The sequence below is a fragment of the Blennius ocellaris genome, assembly GCF_963422515.1.
Source record: "Blennius ocellaris genome assembly, chromosome: 1".
NCBI classification, from domain to species: domain Eukaryota; kingdom Metazoa; phylum Chordata; class Actinopteri; order Blenniiformes; family Blenniidae; genus Blennius; species Blennius ocellaris.
Genome location: NC_137650.1, coordinates 34317904 through 34330266, shown reverse-complemented (window position 1 = coordinate 34330266; position 12363 = coordinate 34317904). Strand labels below are relative to the sequence as shown.

At 45.8% G+C, this 12363-nt stretch overlaps 1 protein-coding gene across 4 annotated transcripts in view; it reads right to left on the bottom strand.

Moving 5' to 3' along the window:
- neo1a (neogenin 1a) overlaps nucleotides 1-12363 on the bottom strand; it is a 219730-nt gene that overhangs the window by 140546 nt on the left and 66821 nt on the right. For all 4 annotated transcript variants that reach the window (XM_080496441.1, XM_080496444.1, XM_080496442.1 and 1 more), the window contains exon 2: nucleotides 2507-2830. In XM_080496441.1, the coding sequence (XP_080352567.1) occupies nucleotides 2507-2830 (324 nt within the window). The remainder of the gene's footprint in view (nucleotides 1-2506; nucleotides 2831-12363) is intronic.

Below are 12363 nucleotides of genomic sequence, written 5' to 3'. Positions count from 1 at the left end.
AAATGGCACTACTACCATCTTATTACCACATTATATACATTATTGAGCTTATATAATGCAACATATGCGAGATATGTTGTGTATAATGAGACACTGTGGTCGTTAGAACTCTTGCTATGATCTCTACTTCAGGCTTCTCAGCTTTTCTGAGTGAAATTCTTTGAACAAGCGTAGAAGATATATAATATAGATATTAATCTAAGCCGATGATGTCGCCATTTTTCATATTAATTTTTAATGAAATTCATCATCAGCTGCACCAAATAGAAAGAATTGTTAATATCAAACCCACCACGGAGATATATGTCAAATATTGCCATCATTTTCACAAAATAGCACTTTTTACAATGTTTAATTTTATTGTTATGAGTGATTATCTGACTTTGGGGTGACCACGTCAACTAATAATGGCTCTTGCACAGTGAAAGATTTTTTTTTTATTTGAGAAAACGGCTCTGATGAGCGAAGCAAGAAAAACTGCCTCTCTGCAGGAACCGTTAATTATTTAATTCTACTTCATTAAACAAAACGGGGAAAGACGCTCCTGAACAGGTTGATTGAACCGAACAGGTGGACGACTTGAGGCGCTGAAGGTGAGCGGAGGAAGCAGGTGGAGGAATCTGGGCAGCGAGGGGCCGTGAAAAACACCCGTCAGCTCGGTTCTCTGGAATTTAAAAAATAAAACCTGCTAATTCGTCAGGTTTGGTCACAGAGGGGAAGTCCGGTGAGGCACATTGAGGTGAATTTGTCAGTAGAAGAGCTGAAGCAGGACAATGATGCTTGAAACGAGGGCTGCAGCAACGAATCGATTAAATTTGATTATTAAAAGTGTTGCGTGAGCGAAAACCTGTATTTGACGACGCGTCACTGTTTAACACACATTTAACCGTTAACACGCCTTAATAATCAGACCCGTGGACCAAACCCCCCCAAAAGGCTCCAATCTGGTCCCACCAAGGAGCCTATAGAGGATTTATACTAGTTTTGTTTTGTTTTTTTAACATTTCATTGTATTTTGCCCCAGAATGTTTCATTAAAATTAATTTTGAGATTGTCATAATTTATAATCATTCATAATTTATAATAATTTCATTCCACACTGTGACCAGAACAAAGAAAAACTTTGAAGTGTCAATTTGCAGTTTATTATAGCAATATTTTACCAGCCTGGTCACTCAGGATGAAACTGGACTATATGTGGGGCCTGAAGTACATTAAATCTTATTTAATCATTATTCTGTATACATGTTATATACATGTGTATATATGTAGATATGTTGTATACATCTTTGTATTAATTCAGTTATGTTCTTTTAATTTATCATAACATATTTGGTGTTTGGTTCGTTCAATAAACTGGTCCGACAATTTTTTTATTTATTTTATTTTATTTTATTCATCGATTAATCAAAAAAATTATCGACTGATTAATCGATTATTAAAATAATCGTTAGTTGCAGTCCGAGTAGAAATATTGTCTTTCTATTGGTTCAGTTAATTACTTTTAAATAATCATTACATATTTGGCGTTTGGTTTGTTCAAAATCAACTGGTCCAACCAATTTTTTTTAACCGATTGATCGAAAAAAAATAACTATTAAAATAATGGTTAGTTGCAGCCCTACTTGAATTATGAGGCTGCTTGACAACGTTTCATGTCTTTGTTACAACAAAAACCAGGATGGTATTAGTTTGTTTTCCGCTCCGGTTGGATGCAATATTTCTACAATTTTTACTTCAGGTATTTTTTTGGGTCTATATCTTCATATCAGGAGAATCAATGCAACAGTTACAGGAGACGTTTTATGGACATTTTATTGTATTTTGCACCAGAAGGTTTCATTAAAATTGGCTTTATGCTGAGATTGTAGTCATTTTCTGTCATAATTGTTTGGTTTTTGTGAAACTATAGACATTTTCATCACGTTCACTCCAACAAAGACAAACTTTAAAAGTTCATTTAAAGATAATCGTGGCAGTATTTTAACCAGCCCGCTCCACTCCAAGATGAAATTGCAGCGTTTGTGGCTCCAGAATTAAAATGAGTTTCACGCTCCTGGCTTGTAGTTTTTGCAGAAGCAATATAACAAAAAAAAAGGCATTTAAATGGATTATTACTGATGATCTATGTAGCATCACCAATCTGAATCAAAAAGCGCCACGTAAACACACTTATCTGATCAGATGGACTCGATCAATCACACTGAACCCACTTTACGACCCCATAAGAGTCGATGTGACCTGGACAATAAACAACAATAAATAAACCGCTTTAAACACGAAGGCGAATCCTGAGTGACGTCGACTTTTGCTTTGTCTCCATGTTTGTAATGAAAAAAGATCAAAGGGTTCGGGTCAGAGATGAAAAAGAAAAGAAAAGGCTCGACCTGAACCAATGTCCACGAGAAGATTTGAAAAAGCTACATCGACTTTTGCTTTGTCTCCATGGTTGTAATGAAAAAAGATCAAAGGGCTAAGATTTGAAAAAGCTCAGCGCGGTGCCTACCTGCGACGGCGAGGCGCGCCGTGCGGCTGGAAATGGAGCCCAGGTTGTCGATGGTGGCGACGCACTGGTAGGTCCCCTCGTCGGGCTTGTTGTGCTTGGAGTGGACCACGTGGGCGAAGAACAGCGAGCCGTCGGGCAGGACGCTCCGCCTCTCGTCCGACACCAGGCTCATGAACGTGCCGTCCTTCTTCCAATCCACCCGCGCCGGCGTGGCGGCGTCGCTGTGCGCCGAGCAGTTGAGCAGCGCCGAGTTGCCCCGGATGGCCAGCGTGTCCCGCGGCTCCGCCGTGAACCAGAACGGGCTGAACGGGAGCGCCGCCGAACCTGAGGAGCGGGGGAGGGGGGGAGTTTTATGTTGAGTTTTACTGGACAACAGTCACAATCAAAGATGAGTTTCCTTAGTCAAAAAGTTATATTCAAATCATCATCATCATCATCCCTCACCGAGTAGAAGAGGAGAGGAGAGGAGAGGAGAGGAGAGGAGAGGAGAGGAGAGGAGAGGAGAGGAGAGGAGTAGTGAGGAGGGGAGGGGGTAAGTGAGGAGAGGAGAGGAAAGGAGAAGTGAAGAGAGGGGAGAGGAGAGGAGAGGAGAGGAGAGGAGAGGAGAGGAGAGGAGAGGAGGAGTAGTGAAGAGGGGAAGAGAGGGGAGGGGAGAGGAGAGGAGAGGAGAGGAGGAGTAGTGAAGAGGGGAGAGGAGAGGAGGAGAGAGGAGGGGAGGGGAGGGGAGAGGAGAAGGGAGAAGTGAAGAGAGGAAGAGAGGGGAGGAGAGGAGAGGAGGAGAGAAAGGAGAAGTGAAGAGAGGAAAAGAGAGGAGAAGTGAGGAGAGGAGAGGAGGGGAGAGGAGAGGAGAGGAGAGGAGGAGAGAAGGGAGAAGTGAAGAGAGGAGGAGAGGGGAGGGGAGGAGGGGAGAAGTGAGGAGATGAGAGGAGAGGAGAGGTGGAGAGAATAAATCATAATTCTTCACCTCTATTGGTTTGTGCAGAGAAAAGAGTAACAACCACATCAGATTTACATTTTGTTCAGTGCCGATTGTGTAAAAAGTGAGCAAAGTGGTCCTAAACTCTTCTTTTTAAACCGCCTCACATTTACTCTGCAGCAGTAAAGCTGCTAATTTTTAAAAAAGCATCATTTTCAGTTCCATCACGAGTGTCAACAGCATTTTTTCAAAGACGTCACCGACTTCAATGGCACATTTCAGGAGTTGCTCTAAAAAATTTTTTTTAAAACAAAACATGACAGGAAGTTGCAGGAGCGGCGCCCCAAACTGAACCAAACGTCCCCGAAGCGAAAGCGTCCCCCTGTCCCCGGCGTCCCCCTGTCCCCGGCGTCCCCCTGTCCCCGGCGTCCTCCCAGCCTCAGTCTCTCCCGGAGGCTTTTTTATTCCCAAAGCACTGGGCGAGAGGATCCGACAGGCGGAATCCTCCCGGCAGAGTTAATATCACGTCTCGCTTCATCCTAAGTACACACTGAAACTGAAACACGCCGTCGCCCCCCCCCCCCCCCCTCCCCCACCGGGGCGGAGCGCCGCCCCGACGTGGACGCCGCCAAAGTCAGAGTAGGTGCAGCCGCTTTGCGTTTGTTCCTCATCCATTATTCAGGCCGCGGCGCCCGCAGAGTCACACCGCAGAGTTGTTTAGATAAACAAGAGCAATTATCAGTTGTGCCGGGATGAAGGGGAGAAAATAATTAAGGCGGTATGGAGGAATTTAAATAATGCAGCGGGCGGAGGTAAAAGAAGTGGCCCGGTGTTAAACGCAGTTTAAAATATGCCGGTTCTCTTATAGAGGGTAATGTAGTGTAATAGAGGGTAATGTAGTGTAATAGAGAGTAATGTAGTGTAATAGAGAGTAATGTAGTGTAATAGAGTAATATAGAGTAATGCAGTGTAATGCAGTGTAATAGAGAGTAATGCAGTGTAATAGAGTAATGCAGTGCAATAGAGAGTAATGCAGTGTAATGCCGTGTAATAGAGTAATGCAGTGTAATAGAGAGTAATGCAGTATAATAGAGACTAATGCAGTGTAATGCAGTGTAATAGAGAGTAATGTAGTGTAATAGAGAGTAATGCAGTGTAATGCCATGTAATAGAGAGTAATGCAGTGTAATAGAGAGTAATGCAGTGTAATAGAGAGTAATGCAGTGTAATGCCATGTAGTAGAGAGTAATGTAGTGTAATAGAGAGTAATGTAGTGTAATAGAGAGTAATGTAGTGTAATAGAGAGTAATGCAGTGTAATAGAGAGTAATGCAGTGTAATAGAGAGTAATGCAGTGTAATGCAGTGTAATAGAGAGTAATGTAGTGTGAGCTGCAGTACCAGTGAGCTGCTGCTACGTGGTGAAGAACAAGTGCAGTGAGAAAAGAAAAAAAAATGTAGGATGCTAAACTTTATTATTAGATCTGCTGATGCAAAAGAAGATAGTAAAAGTGGTGTAAACATTTTGAACGTCCCTTCAGGCAGAAAGAAGTGGATGTAAAATGTAAATGGAACAAAACAGAAGCGAGGAAGAAAATAAATTCCATAAATTCAAGCGGCGCCGTTCCAACTGTCGCTGAGTGGTTTAAATTAGGCAGAAGTAAGCCGCTGACTGATCGATACACAGCAGAGGACAACGCCGGCCAACGTACTGCACTGACGGTGTACATGACGGATGGAGAGGGGGCAGGGTGGAGGAGGGGGTCACTGCTGCAGAATGAAGCTCCATCATGGAACTGCCAATATCCTGCAATATTTAATACACTACTTCTAATACGCCCTTAAAAAGTTCAGTTCAGTTCCTGATGTTCTTCATCAAACCGACGCAACCGGACGACAAACTTTTAAAAAGGTTGAGCAATTTTGATTTTTTTTTTTAAACATATATTGAAGACCGACTTGGAAAAAAAAAGGGAAAAACCATTACGATGTTCGACGTGTCAATCAAAACAATAACGCGAGGGGCTGAAGCTTTGCGGTTCAAGGTCGGTCTGCCGTCGGCAACGTCCTCCCACACTTTAAAAAAATCCATACTGCATTCATCCAACAAATGTAAACGGCCACACGGGGAGAGACGGCGCGATAAAAGCACCATCTGAACAAACACTTTGATGAAAAGGCAAAAATAAATAAACAAACAAATAAATAAATCTATAATCTGAATGCAGCATACAGAGACGTTGGGACTAATGACAATGTCCTCATTTGGGTATTTAAAGAGTAAAGAATAAAAACAGACGTTGCTGGACTTTAACAGGAAGCAACGACCTCGATGAGAGAAAACGAGTGTTTAATATCTAAAGCGGCCCAAAGTGCTTTTCCTGGAAGAGACGGAGGAAGATAAGCAAGCAGGTTAAATGAGCCGGGCAAGGCCAGCAGGAAGCACGGATCTGGATCTGCAGCATGTGATTAGACACAAACTCATTACGCACACGCACACACGCACACACGCACGCACGCACGCACGCACACATAAAACAGTGAGATTAAAGGGAAGCGTCAGCCTTTGTGTGAGAGCCGAGGAAAATAAAGTTTGACTTTGGGGAAACTAACAAGGTTTGTGTGCGTGTGTGTGTGTGTGTGTGTGTGTGTGTGTGTGTGTGTGTGTGTGTGTGTGTGTGTGTGTGTGTGTGTGTGTGTGTGTGTGTGTGTGTGTGTCTGTGTGTGTGTGTTGGGGGGTTGAGGATGGAGAGAAATGACTAATGAACACCAGAAAAGGAGCCATGTTCTATTGATGCAGACGTCATTGACAGAACACAAACACAGAGCTCATGTTCCCATTCATCAAAGTGTCCAGATTATATATATATATATATATATATATATATATCTCGACAAACTGAAGGTAATGAAAAAGAGATGAAGTGAACAATAACTGTGTGGTTCTGCAGGAAGTGGTTGTGCGGCGGCTCTCACCCAATAACCTTGTCCTGGAGAATTAAAACGACTCCAGGCCGGGTTAACGTAACCTTCTCTGGTGAAAACAGGAAACTTCCATCGCGTTTTGTTTACATGGGGCCGGGAGTCACTGAACACTTTTGGAAAATGGCTGCAAAGGTAGGAAGTTCTCCACGAAGGAAAATGCGACTTTTTTCGGCACGAGACGAAGCAAAAGTACGTGTTTTTAACTTGAAATGTCGCGCAAACGAGTCCCGGGGGTCAATAGAATCCGTGTTATTGGCCGGATGCACCGGTCACTGCAGGACGTGACATCACGGGTACGGGTACGCATTTGGTCACTGCCGATATCGCCATGGCGATATCTTTGGCAAGCACAGATTTGCAGACATCATGTCCACGTTGCGCTATCTCCCCCCACAAAACGACGACCGTGTTGGATTGTTATCACGGCAACTTGTCAAAATAAAACTACCAGGCTCCAGGAGAACATCGACCGGGAGTCGTGACATTCTGGAGGAAAACATCGTTATCGTCTCTACTGAGCATGTGCAGAACAACCGTTGACTACGGCCGTGGTGCTTGTGTGCAGTAGCAGCGTTTCAGGAGTCGTTTTCGAAAAAAAACGTCCAACCTGGGAGTCGTTTTTCAAAAGGTGGCACCGACTCGGAAATGCTGTCGCGTAAACGGGGGGCCGAGGTCTGGTAGGCGGGGCTTAACGTAGCGGCACGCCAACTCCCCAACTGTTAGCATTTTGGTTGTTCACTGAAACTACGTTCAGACGACAGCGTGGACCGAAGCTGCAGTGGGTTTTTTTCATCGTACACACACACACACACGCACACACACACACACACGCACACACACACACACCAGGCTTGTAGCCACAGGGCTGTAGCGGTGAGGAAAGAGGGGGGGTTGCCAGAAACCACATTACAGTGTTAGAAGCCTCATCTATTCAGGTACGCCAGTGTTGAGGTGTGTGTAGGAGGAGGAGGAGGAGGAGGGGGGATGGGGGGCATGGTGTAGCGCCCCCACCCCACCCCACCCCCCTCCCCATTTGTGTTTGAAAAATAGGAACCTTCACGCGGGGCTCCAGGTGTAGAATGAGGCAGTGGAGAGCGAGGGGTTAGAAAATGAGGTTGTCTGCTTGATAAGTATGGGCCGTTACCCGAGTCCCAAATCCACTTTTCTCTGCAGTCATAAAAGGTTTGGGAGGCGAGTTTAAGGTGGCGCCCACCCCCCCCCCCCCCCCCCCCACATCTGCTCCCCTCCTCCCAGCTGCTCACTCTTCCAGTGAAAGGGTGTAGTGCTGAACCCCCCCCCCCCCCCCCCACCCCTCCCTCACGGAGCTTAATGTCAGGCTGGAGTGTGTACTCCACAACTTTAACATCTCCGAGCCGGAAGCATTTAGAAATCTGTGAAAAAGGAGTCACAGCTGGTTAAACTCGCCTTTGTGACAAGCTTCTTCTTCTTCTTTTTTTTTATTTTTATGGCAAGGATCAATTTCTTGTTTTTGCAGTTAGTGGACGCCTCTCCACTCGAGGTGCTCTCCCCCCCAAGTAAAAAAAGAAAGCGGAGAGCGCCGGGCGAGGGTCCGCCGCTCTCCACACAAAGACCCCCTGTTTCCTCCCGGCCTCAGCAGGAAGCCTCCTCTGCTCATTGACCCGCCGTCTGAGAGCAGCCATATTGACTCGCCCTCCTTATTGAGCGGCTCTTGAGACGGAGCAGACGGCCCTCAAACGCCACTCGCTCTCCGCCACAACAGAGACCCTCTTTGTGGAACCAGGTCCGGGACGCCGCCGAACGTAAACGTGCTCGACGGACGACTGGCGAGTGGATATGACGGGGAAAAACGAGTTAAATAATGTAACGACAGTCAGACAGAAGCTCACAGGAATGTTTCAGAAATGTTTGCGTTTCCGCCGAGGCCGGAGTCGGAGCGTTTTTCATAAGTTCCACCGTGGAGGTCGTTTCGTCTTCAGTGGCTCCGAGCGCCAGCGTCGTGTAAAAACAAGCAGGGCGTTGATTTGGCCCAAAAACAACAACAAACGGAAGAAAAACCAGAGGATGAACGGAGGATGAATGGATGATGAACAAATGAACGGATGATGAACAGAAGATGAATGGATGGTGAACAGAAGATGAACGGATGATGAACGGATGATGAACAGAGGATGAATGGAGGATGAATAGATGACAAACGGAGGATGAACGGAGGATGAACAGATGATGAACAGAAGATGAACAGAAGATGAACGGATGATGAACGGATGATGAACAGAGGATGAACGGAGGATGAATGGATGACAAACGGAGGATGAACGGAGGATGAACAGATGATGAACAGAGGATGAATGGATGATGAACTGAGGATGAACGGATGACAAATGGAAGGTGAACAGATGACGAACGGATGACAAACGGAGGATGAAAGGAAGATGAATGGAGGATGAACGGAGGATGAATGGATGACAAACGGAGGATGAACGGATGATGAACAGAGGATGAACAGAGGATGAATGGATGATGAATAGAGGATGAACGGATGACAAACGGAAGATGAACGGAGGATGAACGGATGATGAACAGAGGATGAATGGAGGATGAATGGATGACAAACGGAGGATGAACGGAGGATGAACGGATGATGAACAGAGGATGAAAGGAGGATGAAACTTGGATGAATGGATGATGAACGGAGGCTTCCTGCGCAGACGGACAGAAGCAGCAGGAAGTGACTCATCAGGAAAGCGAAGCACTTCCTCCACCGAGCTGCTGTCTCTCTTCCTCCATCCCTCCAGTTCATCCCTCCATCCCTCCAGTTCATCCCTCCATCCTCCACGTCAGAGTTGCTTTAATGACACTAAAAGAAACGGTCTCAGCCTCCCACCCACGCTTCCCCACTCTCCTCCTCCATCTTGATACTTCAATTCTCTATCCCTCGCTCTCTTTTTGTGCTGAATCTTTCATCCTGCCATCTCTCCACACACTCATCTGAAGCCCATCTGTCACAGAGAAACACCTCGGGGAAATAACAATGATCCTGAGACCGGGCGAGGAGAGACGAGGCGTCTTTAATGGAACGGGAGACCAAATTGCACCTAAACCGTTGAACTGGACGGAGGCGCTCGTCTATTTAGGGGAAAAGGTGTCGTTTTCTCATCAGACGGCGAGAGCAGAGGTTCCCTCAAGGATTCCATTAGAGAGGCACTGCGAGCCGAGGCAGTCCGCTCACTTATTCTCATCCTGCTAAGTTTGACATTTGGGCACTTGACTCGAATTGAATCAAAGGAATGAAGTTTTTTTGAGAGGAGACGCTTATTTCATTATAAAGCGAGCGGCGAGAGGAAGGAAAAGGGCAGATTCATTAAGACAGATTAGTGTTTTCAAAGCTGTGAAGGACACTGGACGGTCTTTACACATCAGAGACGGGAGAAATCTCCGCCCGGGGGGATAAAAATTAAATATGATCTGAGGGGAAAGAGTCACAATAGACTTTTAATTGTCTTCCATGATTGGGAGTCGACTCCTGGCTCCATCTGGGGGGGTGGGGGGGGTGTCTGCTGGTTAATGAGCACCAAACATGGCAACTCATGGCAATGGGAACGGGTAAACGTAACGGGAATCTGGGCGCAGACCTCCACCCGAACCGGTTTTGCCCCCCAAAAAGGGGCGGGGCTTCCTGCGACTATTATCTTTCCACTCAGGAAAATCATAGAAATAGTGTAACGTCTCTGCAGTTTTGTTCTTGATGCACCGTTAAAGTGAAGGACGACGGCTGTTGTGCTCCTGAACGCACCGTCAGAGTGAGCCGGCCTGTGATTGGCTGAGAGTGGTGAAAGGGGGCGGGTCAGGTGAGCGCGAGGAAACTGTGCGTGTGTGTGTGTTTATTTATTGCTTTACAGACGAGAAACTCGTCTTCCTTCCTTCCTGACCTGGAGAAGCAACTGTAATCTGATTACCAGTTTGGAAATAGAACCAGGTTAAATTACTCGTTAGTGAAAAAAGTGGTCATACGAGAGTAACGTGTTGCGCGGAACCAAAGGAGAGATCAAATAGTTCAAGAAGGACTTGGGCAGCAGTGAACGCCAGGATCGTGTGGATTATCTTTCAGTCAAGCATTGAAGTACGTCCACCTCCAAATCCCCCATGATGCACCACTCAGCAGGACCGACCCGCCACACCGCGTGTCTTCGTCATGACCGTCTCACTCTGGTTTCTCGCTGGCACTGCGTCCAGTGATTTGATTGGTTATCCCCATAAAATAAACTGAATGTAAATTAGAATGAGCAAAATACTATGGATATATTTTTACCAGACGGAGTCATATTACATGCCACTGTTTCTAAAAAGAGAAAAAAAAACAAAACATGGGTCAACCTATTTGGTCTCTTCGTCCCCCGATACATTCCTGCATTGTGAGTTTCATAGAGAGCCACTGTGACCGCCAGCAGTACTGCACCCTGCCAGGAGGGGCAGCGCGGAGCTGCGACCAGGGCTCCTGCCGTTCTCCACATTCCTCACAGCCGGCGAGGAAATGAGAGGTTGAGGCCGTGAAGGGAAGGACAAAATGATTGTGGCGCCTTGCGCACACACACACACACACACACACTGGCATCCGCTCAACTGGTGGATTAAAAAGAAGGATCCTGTCATCCTGCGAGACTCCCGGGATGACATGATGGGGGTCGCTGCTACAACTTGGGACTGGGGGGGGGGTTGGGGGTTGGGGGAGGTATTCTCTTCTAAAAACAGTCTCTTTTTAATCAGATGAAGAAACAGATCCGATGATTCTCTGGTTAACAGGATTAGCGAACGCTTTGAGACTCCGGCGGAAACCTCACGTTCAAACAACCGTGACCAACGCTCCGACTGCCACCGGGGGGATTTTGCATTCTGGTTGCCTGTCATGTCTTTGCTCTCCGTACTGTCGTCAGTCAGTGGCACCTAATGAGTGTGTAATCCTTTATTTTTAACTAAAAAAAAAGCCACACACACTCACCAAGACCACCTCGGAGATTCTATCCAGCAGCCAGAGCTTCAAACCTCACAGGGTTAATATCGACCAATTATCGAGCCGGTAGACTTTCCTCCAGCAAATCACCAAATATGGTAAAATAGCTCCATATTCAACTTTAAATTCTAACTTTTACGTTGTTCTCGGTGTGGTGCAGAGTATACGTGATGAAAATCTCAATAATAGGCACAGAAAATTACTCTTAAAAATAAAAAAAATCTCTAACTATAGATACCTGTTGCATTTTGCATGCAAGGCTTTGAAGGTACATCCACACGACGAGAAAAAAACCCCCCAGATCTTTTTTCTCCCCAGCCTTCCGTCCACACGTCACAATGGACACGGTTCAACACGAGGCCTCAGGATGTGTAGTACACCTGCCAGGCCTTTAGGGGCGCTGTGACTCACCAAAACACACCAAAAACGCAGAAGAAGACAGAGCACATAGGAATTCAGAAGTAGATTCCTGCTCATAAACCTCGATATAACTCTAGTTGTATAGGTCAGTTGACATCGAAGCGTTCAGTTCAGAGTCATGATTTAAATATCGTTAACCTCTGAGGCCACAAACCATCTGACCACAACTTATTTTGCATTATTGTTTGCACTGCAAAGGGCAAAAGTCGCTTTTAGACTTCACTGTTTTGGCCCATAAATCTGTTCAGCAGACATTATAAATGCTTCAAGGATGATTCAGTCAATGGATTTATGCTTTGCACCGATTGGATTAACTTTAATTCTCCCCTTGTCTTTACAGTCCCCCCCCCCCCCCCCCCCCCCCCATCTTAAAGCCATGTTGAAGAAATAATGCATATTTGTATTCCCGCGTCATGGCTGCGTGTAAACAATGTGTAATCAAACTATTGGAGCTCTTGATTATGAAATCGTCCCGGATACGAAAGCACGACTCTTAATTAAACATGACTTGATCGACACTCAGTGACCAAATTATAAACCCACCACTG